The sequence below is a fragment of the Amblyomma mixtum genome, chromosome 3 (genome assembly GCF_055824585.1).
Source record: "Amblyomma mixtum isolate Tamu chromosome 3, ASM5582458v1, whole genome shotgun sequence".
In the NCBI taxonomy this organism is placed as follows: domain Eukaryota; kingdom Metazoa; phylum Arthropoda; class Arachnida; order Ixodida; family Ixodidae; genus Amblyomma; species Amblyomma mixtum.
The window spans coordinates 150,176,568-150,188,938 of record NC_143014.1 but is presented as its reverse complement, the minus strand read 5'-3'; the positions used below and the strand labels follow the sequence as shown (position 1 = coordinate 150,188,938).

The 12,371-nt window shown below is 46.5% G+C and overlaps 1 protein-coding gene across 1 annotated transcript in view; it reads left to right on the top strand.

Moving 5' to 3' along the window:
• The window catches only part of Cad96Ca (tyrosine kinase receptor Cad96Ca), a 99,700-nt gene extending 87,640 nt beyond the window's left edge, over positions 1-12,060 (top strand). The window contains exons 4-13 of the mRNA XM_089581526.1: positions 502-552; positions 1,834-2,070; positions 2,760-2,963; positions 3,498-3,623; positions 6,045-6,198; positions 6,433-6,543; positions 8,056-8,237; positions 9,348-9,470; positions 9,667-9,778; positions 9,865-12,060. Of these exons, the coding sequence (XP_089437652.1) occupies positions 502-552; positions 1,834-2,070; positions 2,760-2,963; positions 3,498-3,623; positions 6,045-6,198; positions 6,433-6,543; positions 8,056-8,237; positions 9,348-9,470; positions 9,667-9,778; positions 9,865-10,136 (1,572 nt within the window). The 3' untranslated portion in view covers positions 10,137-12,060. The remainder of the gene's footprint in view (positions 1-501; positions 553-1,833; positions 2,071-2,759; positions 2,964-3,497; positions 3,624-6,044; positions 6,199-6,432; positions 6,544-8,055; positions 8,238-9,347; positions 9,471-9,666; positions 9,779-9,864) is intronic.
• The last annotated feature ends 311 nt before the right edge of the window (positions 12,061-12,371 follow it).

Genomic DNA, 12,371 nt, shown 5'->3' with positions numbered 1-12,371 from the left:
GAAAAGGAAGCTGCAACAATTCTTGTTGTCGAAGGAACATTATTTCCAAGTTCGGAGATCGCAGTCCCGTCACTGAATGAAGTTTTTTTCGCCTGACTTGAATTTGCAATTCTTATGTTCTTGAACCCTTTGAAATATCCTTGAATTTTGCGGTAAACATTTTGCACGGGCGATGGCTGGTCCCCTTCACACGCTACCTAAAATCTCCTAGCAAATTATGCTTTTATGAGTTGAAGGTTGGGCCAAACGCTTCGCATAGGCCACGTGAGCCTGTGCATTTTGTTCGCTTGCAAAATCGCGAATGATATTATATGAGTAAGCTTTTCTCTTTTACAAAGCGCTTGCTTCTTCCTTGAAGAAGTTCATGCTGTGGGGTTATGAAGCTTTTCATTTGCGGTTAGTTACGTGTAGTGTTGTTACCTTTTGTCTCCTTGAAATAAAGAAACAAGCGAAGTGTTTGCGTATCCGTATGGAAATTGTAACAATTTTTTTTTCTTGCAGGCTGGATCTGATTACTACCTCTTCATCACTGCCAACGACGGGCATCAAACGGTATGTATAAAAATGGCTTATTTGCTCTAGAAAAGAAACTGCAATGTTGTTCAGTGAGCTCAATAAAAATAACATTTACAAAAGCAAAAAACAACTTTAGTGCTGCCTTATGTGCGAAGGCAGCGGTTTTACTGCTGAATTTGTGTGTTTGAGTAGCTTCCATTTAACTTCACTCTTTCCTTATCATATCCATCTTGGGTATCATTCCGGCCATATCAGGCACATTATACCGCAGTGACGAAATGAAAGATGTTATAAAGTGATTAAAAGGAAGTTTTTTTGCAGGGTATTACTGTACAAAGCAGCTGTTTATGCGTTACGGCTGTAATCGTAATAACAATAATTTCACCAAATCTGCAACATTAGCCCAGATGCAGAAAATACCCGGCTGACGCATGCAGAATAACGAAGGCAGAGCGATCAAGGAGCAAGTGAGATCTCACTCAGGCTCAGTCTCTTCGAGATAACTAGCCGCTGGAGCCTGAACGTGGTTCATTGATCCACTACCACACTACTGGAAGAGATTTGGATTCTTTCTCTTTTTTTAAAAAAAGAGGCGCGAAGCTTGATAATAGCTGGCAATGTACGCACTGGCGAGAATACACATGTATGTGAGAGAGAGAGAGACTCTTTAATGAAGAGCAGAGAATTTAGCCGGCGTTTAAAAATCGCTGGCATGCTACTCTGCTTAGGGAGGGGAATTTGGGAGATAAAGACAGAAGGAGAGCAGAGTGGAAGAGGTAAAAAAAAAACGAAGATAAAATGTATGTCTTCCTCATTGGTTCTATTTTATACATAGCTGGCCACCCCATAATGACACGTGTTTTAGTGCTATTCCCTTCCGTTGCATGAAAGGCATAATGAAAGCGTAAGGCAGACATTTACGACAGCGAAAATGCACTAAGATTTCAGTGTCCGTGAGTTAAATGGACGGATGCTTACACGTACCCCTCGGAAACCTTGAACGCATAAGCAAAGAGAAAGAGCCAGATCCTCACATTTCGTTATTCCTTTTGCTGCCGTTTTGAGGCACTGAAGTTTTTTGCTCCGTGATAGCACTCGCTAGCGTTCTTCGTGCAGGAAAACCGTAAAATATTGCCCATAATTCCGCGCAACCCCCTTTTTCAAGCCCTGAAAAATTAGCCTGTGTCTCCACTGATTAACGGTGCTGTCCGTCGCCACAACATGTATACAGACACCATAGCATGCGCATAGGCACACCCTAGCGTCCCCATGTCTTTCCTTAGTCATGTGACAGCGGATGGCGCCTCGGCTGTGCAGGCCAAGATCGAGGTGTACGTGAAGGTGGTGAAGCCCAGCAGCGGGCTCGACGGGAGCGATCTGCTGGAGCCCCCGCCGCGGCCCTTTCCGGGAGGGGGCCCAGGTGGGTCCCCCTCCGGCCACTTTGCCCCTCCCGCCCCTCCGCCCTCGCTGGGCCCCGGCAAGAAGCGTCCCAACAAGGAGCCCCCGCCGCCTCAGCCTCCCAGACCTCCGGCCGGACCCACTGGCACGGGCCAGGTGCGCTGCATTTTCTCATCCGCGTGAGCCGACGCGGATGATTTCTCTTGCGTCGCCATCGGATGCCCAGCTTTCGCTACGGCAGTAGCTTCAACAGCCATGACCCCAGAAAGGCAGCAGTAGCCACCTTAGCTTCTGTGAAGAGAAAAATGAGGAAGCGTCTGATGTGGTCTCAAGAACATATGACTGCGCCCTTGAGCTACTCAGTTCTTGATATTAGCGGGCTGATTTACTCAGCTCGCTCTGCTGACGTCTAATTGCGGAGCAAGCGTGATCACTCGAGCGCCAACTTCTCTCTACAAGGCGCCTTCAGCAAGCTGTGCTCGGCTATCCAAAATAGGGAAATGATGCCTGGTAGACTGAGCTGGGTCCATATGGTTAACCATGGCGTAAGTTTACGAGGATGAAGTGTGGTTCCTGCGCAGGCTTTCTTGAGATCACACGTCGAGCTAGTCCGCAGGACGCGTGCCCACCGGGCTCTGTACACATGCAGGCTCACCAGATGCAAGTCTCGACCTCTACATGATGACATAAGAGACCTTTAGCATACCGTGCACAGTGTTACTTTTGCCGTTATTGAAGTACCAGGGATACGACTCCGCATGCGCGACTTGACTACAGCACCGGTACACAGCCGGTGCAAGGTATTTCTCGTAATGCCAACCTCTGGCGTGTGGTGGATGTCGCAGGTACGACCAGACGCTGGAGTGGAGAATACAGCAGACGCAGAAGAGAAAGGGGGAGCTCATGGCGGCTCGCAGGGAACCTCGGGCGGTATCGACATGACATCGACAGTGCTGCCGATCGTGGCCGTGGTGGGCTTCGCACCGCTAGTGGCACTTTTCTTCTGGCTCATGCACCGCCGCTGCCATAGGGACGACAAGCTGAAACCAGTAAGTGATATGCCGCGCTTGACAGTGGACCAGGTAGTATTTGCCATACCGGGCAGCTATTTTGAAATGTGGCCGCCGAGGGCAAGGGGCAAAGAACGTATTTTTTTGCAGCGCTGGCATGTAAGGCTGACTGAATATACAGATTATTGCTTAAGAAATTATGCACGTTCGCTGCAAGGTTAGTGTGCGCCCAGTAGGGTTTTTCTTATTCTTAGACGCTTTTGATTAAAATCAGTCGATTGGTCAGTAATGCAAGCGAGCTTGTGAACTTTACTCCAGATGAGTCGTTCGCTCCGTGATGCCATTCCTTCAGTTGAGTGGAAGTTTGACACACCTGCTGATGTGTGAATAAATGTCCTCATGCAAAGAATAGTCCATACACAATGCGCAGATGTGTAGAACGCGGAGCAAAAATGTTCTGCTGCTGCTGTATCAAGTTTTCATTTTTTTTGCAGCTATGGGATTCCTGTTGTTTTATGTTTCAGTTAATTTGTGAATGACATTCGTTTTTTTCCCTATTGCTCCTTATTGCAGAAAAAGTCTACTGACCGCCTGGACAGCAATTTTCCCCACAACTTTGATTTGTCCCCTGCGACGTTGTACAATCCTAGAGCTCGGAGGGCACTGTCCAACAGATACGAGCCGGACTTCTTAAGCTCTGTAAGTCGACTTGTAGTTTTTCTACCAAACACATGTACTCGTAAACTACAGATATTTCAGTTACCTGTGATGGTACAAAAACCGAAAGTGCACCTTGCTGGCCCTGACGCTTACACAATGGGCACCATTCTCGCCCATGCCACCGCGCTAACAAAATGTTTTTTTGTGCTTCATATGCTTGATTTCAAAACGTTATTAAAATCCACTGCATCCCTCGACGCCAGCTTTCCTCATTCTCTTTCATAATTGTGTGTTCCTATATACAAGCCATCATTTCTTCATTTCACGTCTCAAGCGTTGAGTTCATGTATCAGAGCCAGCTTACAAGGCCATGAACAGCGTTATGGCTGGAATTTTTCAAGACTTTTGCCGTGCCTAATTATCTCTTTATATCTTCACGCTCACAGCTTTGCCTCGCCCCGTGTCTGATTTACATCCCGCCGCACTTTTTTTTGTTCTTTCAACGTGTCACGACACACAACGCCGACACAGTCTCATAAGCACAGCTAATGAATTCGACACAGCCTTTCTTCTTTATTTTACAACACCCCACCGCTGTGACTCATGCGACAGCTTTGCTACGAGTTCAGTATTCAAAGCGATACTAAGCGAGATCCCCTTTTCCTTTTTTTTTTTAGCCTTAGAGGAGTTCAAGCTCATAAGCCGGACTTTTTGCTTACCTAGCGAACAGCAAAAAATTTCAGGTTCTGAAGGGCGCAGGCAGAGAAAATAAACTTTATCACAACGCAGCACTAGACGTCGCGCCAGTCTTGTGCCTGAGTCACTAAGGCCAGTTCTGAAGGTTAGCGAGTGGTGTCACACACGACGCCTGCTGAGTGAAAGTGAAAGAACATTCCTGCCCTGTAAGTGACCGTGTCGGCACTTTTCGTGCGTCACTTCTTCTAACCAAGGATATATACACTACATAAAGACTGTTTTTGTGCACTTTTATGAAGATTTTATATACAGAAACTTTTTATAGAGGACAAAACACTAATAGTTATTCATTGTTATAGGTAACTGGCACAGAGCACATTTAAATTTCTTCAGTAATCAATTCGTCTAAAATATGCGCTGTTGCTGAGGCAGTTGCGCAATAGGATCGCGCCCGAGATAATAGCAATTATAGCCCTCTCAACGATGACTTGGTGAAGGGAGGTCTGGTGCATATATTAATCTTTTTACTCTTTATGATTCGCCAATGCGATTCCATGCCCCGCTATTGCCGGGATCTAACAGGTGGCGCGGCAGACCGTAAGAACAGAATAGAACTGTAGGGGAATAGTTAATGCAGAATGAGTTTCCAGCGGCCAATGTAAAAGTTGTGGGTTATGAGGGGCGCCGTAGGAGAGGGCACCAGGTTAACTTGACCACGTGGCGTTCCTTAACCTGCATTGAAATCTCAGCTCACGGGCGGATTTGCGTTTCGCCTCCATCATGAACCAGCCATCTCAGCCGGGATAGAACCGACGATCTCAAGCAGAGCAGCTGATTTCCATATCCAAGGAGCCGTCGCTGCGGTTAATGAGAAGAAAAGAATCGTCACATTGTACTGGCCGCGTGCTGTTCGACCCAGCTCTCACTATGAACCATTACTGTATTGTACTGGCCCTATTTACATGCTGTGTCTCAATGGAACCGATCGATAGTATTGACATCCACGTAACAGCCAGTTTGTGAATTCTGACGGTGCGCGGACACGTCGGCTAAGCATACAGGGCTGGCGTTTATCTTGGTTTGGGACCAGTCACATGCAACGATTTTCTTCCCTTTATATTACGTTCCGCAGCGTTAGATGACTGATCGTGGCGCTTAAGAGGAGCATGAGGTTGATTGAGTTAATGACTAAAGGCGAGAAATAATAAAGTTGGAATAGGATTGTGGCGCAATCCCGGCCCTGGACTCTCTCCCTCTGGTGGCTTTTGAATGCGCTGTCAGTGCACAAGCTTTTCAGTGAGATGAAAATAAAAAAGGTTGCGGAAATTTGTGCAAAGGCTTACGAAAAGAAAAACAAAGCGATAGCTTACCTCTACATTTCAGATAGGTGATGCTCCCACGTCACGAAGGAACATTTGCACCTCCCCCGTTCTCTATCTGTACATTCGAGGGCCTGGAGATTGCAGGAGGAATGACAGTTGTTGGCCGTACTGGCTCAAAAGTGTTATGATTATATTTTTGGTAGCCTGGAATATTGTGCTGCGATTATTTGTTGTTGCTCTCTTTCATGAAGGAAATAATATTCGGCACTTGGCGGCGCCATTAGCTTGCAATCGTTTAGAAACAACCGCACACTTTGTTGCGTGAAAATACGAATTGGCCCTTAATTTCGTGCCCTGCTTCAACCGTTCTTCCTCGGAAAACTTCCATCTGGGACCGAGATTCAAACTACCATTCAGAATTTGCTATTTTTACTCCTTCCAGTTGTCAGAACATAGCAAGTGGGAATTCCCAAGGCATCACCTGCGGTTCATCGGAATCCTAGGTGAAGGCTGCTTTGGACAAGTTTGGAAATGCGAAGCCATGAACATCACTGGATCTGAAGAACCGGTCATTGTAGCAGTCAAGACGTTAAAAGGTAAAATTTTCGCACAACTTGGCAGAACACAGCATTATACAGATATAGTTCAAAGTACATGCCAACTGATAAGGTGCTTGCTCTATACTGGCCGTTTTTATGTTCTAATAGCTATATAGCTTTAAATTTGAAAAAAAAGAACAAACGCTTGGTTTCTTTCTGAGCTAAGCTCTAACGTGAATAAGGAGTGTCATCGGTAATAATTGGATATTTTTTGCCATAATGCATTCACAGAAAACGCCACCGAGAAAGAAAAGAAGGAGCTTCTCAGTGAGCTGGGTGTGATGAAACTAATAAACCCTCATCCCAACGTGGTCACATTGCTGGGAAGCTGCACAGACCGAGGTGAACATGCCTTTCTGTCCTAACATTTATTGCAAAGAGTTTATCAAGGGTGTGTCCCTTGGAAGGAATGCCCGCGCACTTATTTCTTTGTCCATGGTATTCTTATACCCTAAAGAGAGGCTTCGGTTCCATGGGTATTGCGTGAAGTATGCTCTTAGGATTTGTGATGTCGTGTGCTGCGGGTTTTTCGAGCGCAACTTGAGCTTCCCCTATTGGACGTGCAGTGCCTTCAGTAAAGCAATGGCTGCTTATTCCCGGGGCTGACTTTGATGATAACGTCGGCTGTTTATTTTCTGAGGGAAGTTCTGAAGGGTATATGCAGTCTCACTGCAGTCCAGAGACTAGACAGAGACCTCTGGTATAATTGCTGCAGTCTTGTTGTGAACCAAATGATGTTCGAGACCCGCATATATTAAAGCAGCAGTCAGTACATATGGCTCGCGAATCTGGGTTTTATGCGAAGCATATTGCTAGAGCTACCACTCATACCGTCGCCGTGGGACCCCCACGTGACACCGTGACGTCACACCACGTGACATCGGACGAGAGAGCCGGCCTCCACCTCGCGCCGTCGCCGTGGGACCCCTAGCCGTCACGCCACGTGACACCATGACGTCACACCATGTGACATCGGATGAGAGAGCCGGCCTCCACCTCGCGCCGTCGCCGTGGGACCCCTAGCCGTCACACCCGCGCATTTCGAACGCGCGTTCACACTCGGTGTAGGTGAAACGCTCGCTCCACCGGGCAGGCAGACGCGGCTTCCGTGGCAATCCAGGCGCTCACCCAACGCGCGTCTCGGGGTTAGTCGGCGTTCCGCTGTAGCCATGCCGTTGTCTTCCCCCACGACGAAGGCTTCTAGTGGTTGTATTAAAATGACCAAGTATTCAACCAAGGAAAGCCATGTATTACCAAGCCTAGCCACTAATATGCTTCGCATTCCCCAGGCTTAGCCAAGCTGAGCCTCAGCAATTATTTTTATGCGAAGCATACTACTTTAGCTACCACTTCAGCCCTTCACCGTGGTTATGCGCCTCCAAATCACGTGATACATAACGTCACACCACGTGACACGATGACGTCACGACAGTAGAGAAACGGGGGCCCACCTCGCGCCGTCGCTGTGGTTGTGCGCCTCCAAATCACGTGATACATGACGTCACACCACGTGACACGATGACGTCACGGCAATGACGTCACACCACGTGACACGATGACGTCACGACAGTGGAGAAACGGGGGCCCACCTCGCGCCGTCACTGTGGTTGTGCGCCTCCAAATCACGTGATACATGACGTCACACCACATGACACGATGACGTCACGACAGTGGAGAAACGGGGGCCATCTCGCGCCGTCGCTGTGGTTGTGCGCCTCCAAATTACGCGACACGATGATGCTTCGCATTCTCCAGGCTTAACCAAGTTAAGCCTCAGCCATTTTTTAGCTGTACTTACGAAGGAGTCCAACAAAAAAAATGTGGCTAACCAACTTCGTAACTTATATATTTCAGATCCGCTGTTTGTCATCATGGAGTACGTACCATTTGGAAAACTGCAAACCTACCTTCGTGAGAGCAGAGTAGAAAGGTCGTATGGAAACCTGCACGGAAGCAGCAAGCACCTTACTTCCCGGGACCTGACGTCTTTTGCGTACCAAGTGGCCAAGGGCATGGAATACCTTTCTTCTAAAGGGGTAAGCACTCTAAAGCCAAAGGCACAGACGCCGGTCGTTGTAACATAGTCCCTGAAATGCTGAACACCGGTGTAATGATTAGTGCTAACTTGAAATTATGACAGTAGCACTACTTATCCATTTCGCAGTAATAATAAATAAAATGAGACCGAACACAAACATAAGGCAAGCAATTTAGTCTTGTTGCGGAACCTCGGTTGCAGGTAGAGACTCGAAAAAACATAGAGAGCAAGGTTAACTAAATATACCTCTTTTGATGTGTCCTACAAATTCATATGCTCAGATGTGCTCAAGTTTTCAATTACTATTCGAATAAATTGCACGAGGTTCGAATAAGACACGCCATAGTTTTCTTCGACGACTATTTCAAAGGCAGGGCCCCACGGACGCCGCGCAGCATGCTGCCGCGATCAGAGTGAGCTGGATGGAGGGTTCAGCACCGCAATCCGCTCCGTCCGAGTCACGGCGCTCATGATGCTCATACATGGCCTCCAAGTTTGGGCAATGCGGCAGGGCTGAGCCAGGTTTAGCAAACCCTGCCTTGAAGCCCGAACTCGGTGGCCATGACTCTACGTAGTTCTCGCCCCTCTCATCCACTGAGATGTGGCAATAGTTCATTCGCTGTCATCATCAATATAGAAAAAAGTAATTTTCCTATGCACGTAACATGACCGTTATAAATTAGTATACTGTCTTAGTTTTTCGCACCCTGTAGCGGAGATCAGTGTTGCGTCTTTTGACAGCTATAGCTATAACTCCATAAGTTATAGCACCGTACCGCAGAGTCGCTACTTGCACTTCACTGTTATGCACTGTGAATGGAATATACGCCACGTGTACGAATATCCGTAAAAATACTAGACTTGTATTCTATTTGCTTTCTAGTTCCGATATTCGTATTCGATTCGGTTTTGAGAAAGTACTGTTCGCACATCCCTACTATTTATTGGCAAATCGTCAGCTTGGAATAGCATTACTCGCATACTTTTTTAGATAGTATGATATCATTATTACAACTGCAACCTGTGGGTACTTTCGTTCATGTTTTCTGTTCCCTCTCTGTGTTTGTACTTTTTGCTTATATTACCTGGTTTTGGGCTCAATTTCTAGATCATACACAGAGACCTGGCAGCAAGAAATATTCTGGTTGGAGAAAACAAAACCTGCAAAGTTGCCGATTTTGGATTTGCGAGGGATGTCATCACCACTCATGTTTATGAGAGGAAATCAGAGGTAATACACTGTTCTTGTATGCCTAAGTGCTAATCGGGTGCTGAGAGGAATCTGTGATTGTGCGCGGTTTCAAAAACCGTAACTTTATGCAGTTTGTGACCACCGTCGCAATCACAAATGAACAAATTGTCACCCCCCATATGTATGCGCAGAATCTTGCTGTAGTGATTAAACATCTGTGTTTCTTCACTTTCAGGGGCGATTGCCAATTAGGTGGATGGCTCCAGAATCGCTTTACGACAACATTTTCACAACCAAGACCGACGTCTGGTCGTTCGGAATACTCATGTGGGAAATTGTTACACTCGGTAAGGAAATAATTCATTCTTTCTAAAGTTCAGAAACGCACCTCTGTTGATGGCTAAACGAGTGGCATCTTGATCTTTCCCGTCAGGCTCCACACCATACCCTGGCCTGGCAGCTGCCGAGGTGATGCGACGCGTGCGCGATGGCTACCGTCTTGAAAAGCCAGAGCACTGCAAACGAGAAATGTACAACATCATGTACTACTGCTGGGACCCAGACCCAAATGAACGACCTTCCTTCAGTGAACTCACTTGCCTTCTTGACAAGCTCCTTGTCAGCGAGAACGACTACATTGAACTGGACCGCTTTCCTGACCACTCGTACTATAACATCACCAACCTCTCTGGCGAAAAGCTTTAATCACGCCGTTCCAGCCGACAAGGCGGTTCTCTGGTCGTCCCACGACAAACGCCTTTGGTAGAGAGGGCTGAAGGAAGAAACAGATGAAGGCAATGGTCGCGAAAGTCGGTGCTCGCCACGAAGTCCTGCTAGCTACGTTCCCTGTGTTCATCGCATTGTAATGCTTCCAGAGGTTTGGATTGTGGCATCCGCGATGCCGAGCCGGCAGCGGTTCCACTCACGAGGAAGTCGCGGCACTTCCAGCCTACGCTGTGCAGGAGAACGCTTGCACACCGCCTGCGGTATTTTGATTTTCATGCGACAGGAATGGTTGAGTGTTTGCGAACGACTGGAAGCATCGGTGGTGTCAACTGAGAAGTGTGCTATGGAACTAAGATCTTTGGTGTGTTACGATGGCAGCTCGATCGTCTGTAGAACTGTGTCGCCAGAGTGCTCTGGGATGATACTCCGGTGTGGGTCTGGTACGTCCTGGATCGAACGCCAAAGAACTCTGTGCAGAGACAATACAAAACGTGGGCCACCGCGAAGATAGTGTGGCTCGCTGTTAACTCGTGGCGTTGACAGGGACCAGCCTGAAATTACGAACCATATGTGTGCATGAGGGTTATGTGTGCCCTTGCTCATCACTCATCTCAGGGGATGCACTGCTGCGCTCGCCGTGCCTTGGGGTTCATACAAGAATAAGCTTTTCAGGTACCGGTAGCCTTCAACGAAAGCTTAAGGGGCTTGCGTATTGTTTGTTGTTCAGGCACGAGGCGCAAAATCTCGTTGCTTTTGTTGGACATGCCCGGGACTTGAAGCAGCTGCAGTGCACTTGTATTTTAATGTATCATAAGAGAAACTTATTTTCTTATTTTGTTTATGCGGGCATGTTCTCCGCTTGCATCTTTAGCGTCTTATCTCACTGACACAGTCTTATAAAAATGAAGTTTGTTGTCTTGACCAGTGAGGCCATCGCGAAAGATTGGCGCCATAATTTCCTTTTAATCGGCTGTGCGGCTATTTCAATCTCAAAAAACGAAATATTAAATGTTTATGGCTAGGAGCAAATCATGACTGAAACAGCTCAAGGCGTAACACAAAAGATCTCTGTTTTGCGCTGTCTCAGTCATGACTTTAGTACAACTTGCCAGCTTTTCATTAGGAGTACACATCCAGAAATTTGCAGCGATGTGAAACAGGAATAACTTAGGAGCGCGTACAAATGTCATTGTCAGCGTTGCACTGCCTCCGTATGCCGGCTGGGAGATCACTTGTTCGGGCCGCTCGTCTATGACGAAAGAAAAACAGCAAATCCTGATTTAGTTTCTCTCTTCACAATAGAAAATCATCGGGAAAATTCCTAAATTGCAGATAGTTATTGAGTATGTTCTACGAAACGGAAATCATGATTAACTCAATGAAAAAAATTCTATTGGCGCAGAAGGGTGTGCTGTGCATGAATATTTTACTAAATTATACTCAACAACCACAAAACAGTTACAAAATGACATGCCGATTTATAAACCCAAGAACTACTCCAACTATAGCAGTGTAATCGTGCATTAAACACCCTGTTCGCTTGTAATGCACGAAAAGAAACTAGTTCGCCTAAGCAAATCGATACCTTTATTCGAGTGCACTGACTAAACGGGTTCGTTGTTTCGCTTAGTTTTTGTTTGTGTTCAGAGAAATAAATTAATATGAGTCTAGGTCTTAAGACGAAGCACTGAAGCAAAAAAGCACTGAACTTCGCACATATTTATGAGAGATAAGAAATATGGATTGCATGCTGGAATGACTCCATTTCATCTTGTGTACAGTAGTAACGAGATTATATGCTCTTACATATGTGCTTTACTTATATTGTAGTGATGTGTTGAATGTATTACAAAAATGATTAATTATTTGTCAACACAAATTGCAAATAAATGATTATGTACAAGGCGCGCGTTCATCTTTATACTGCAACCGCGTCCAACTGAGCCAGCAAGTAAAGGATTTTTTTCTTCGTTCCTGTCGGCCCGTGGGTAAGTAAACGCGCCGTTATTTTCGCTATGTTTTTAACCATACAGATTGCGTGAGATGATCAGTCACGGACAAGTATCCTCATGATTTTGATGGGTGAACTGTTTAGTTAGCGAAAACACTGAGTAGTCGTAATGACTTAGCATGCTGTCGATGCTTTATCAGGGCCAGTAATGCATCCACAAAGCGCAAGATGGACATGAGCTTGCCGTGCACCGACACACGCAC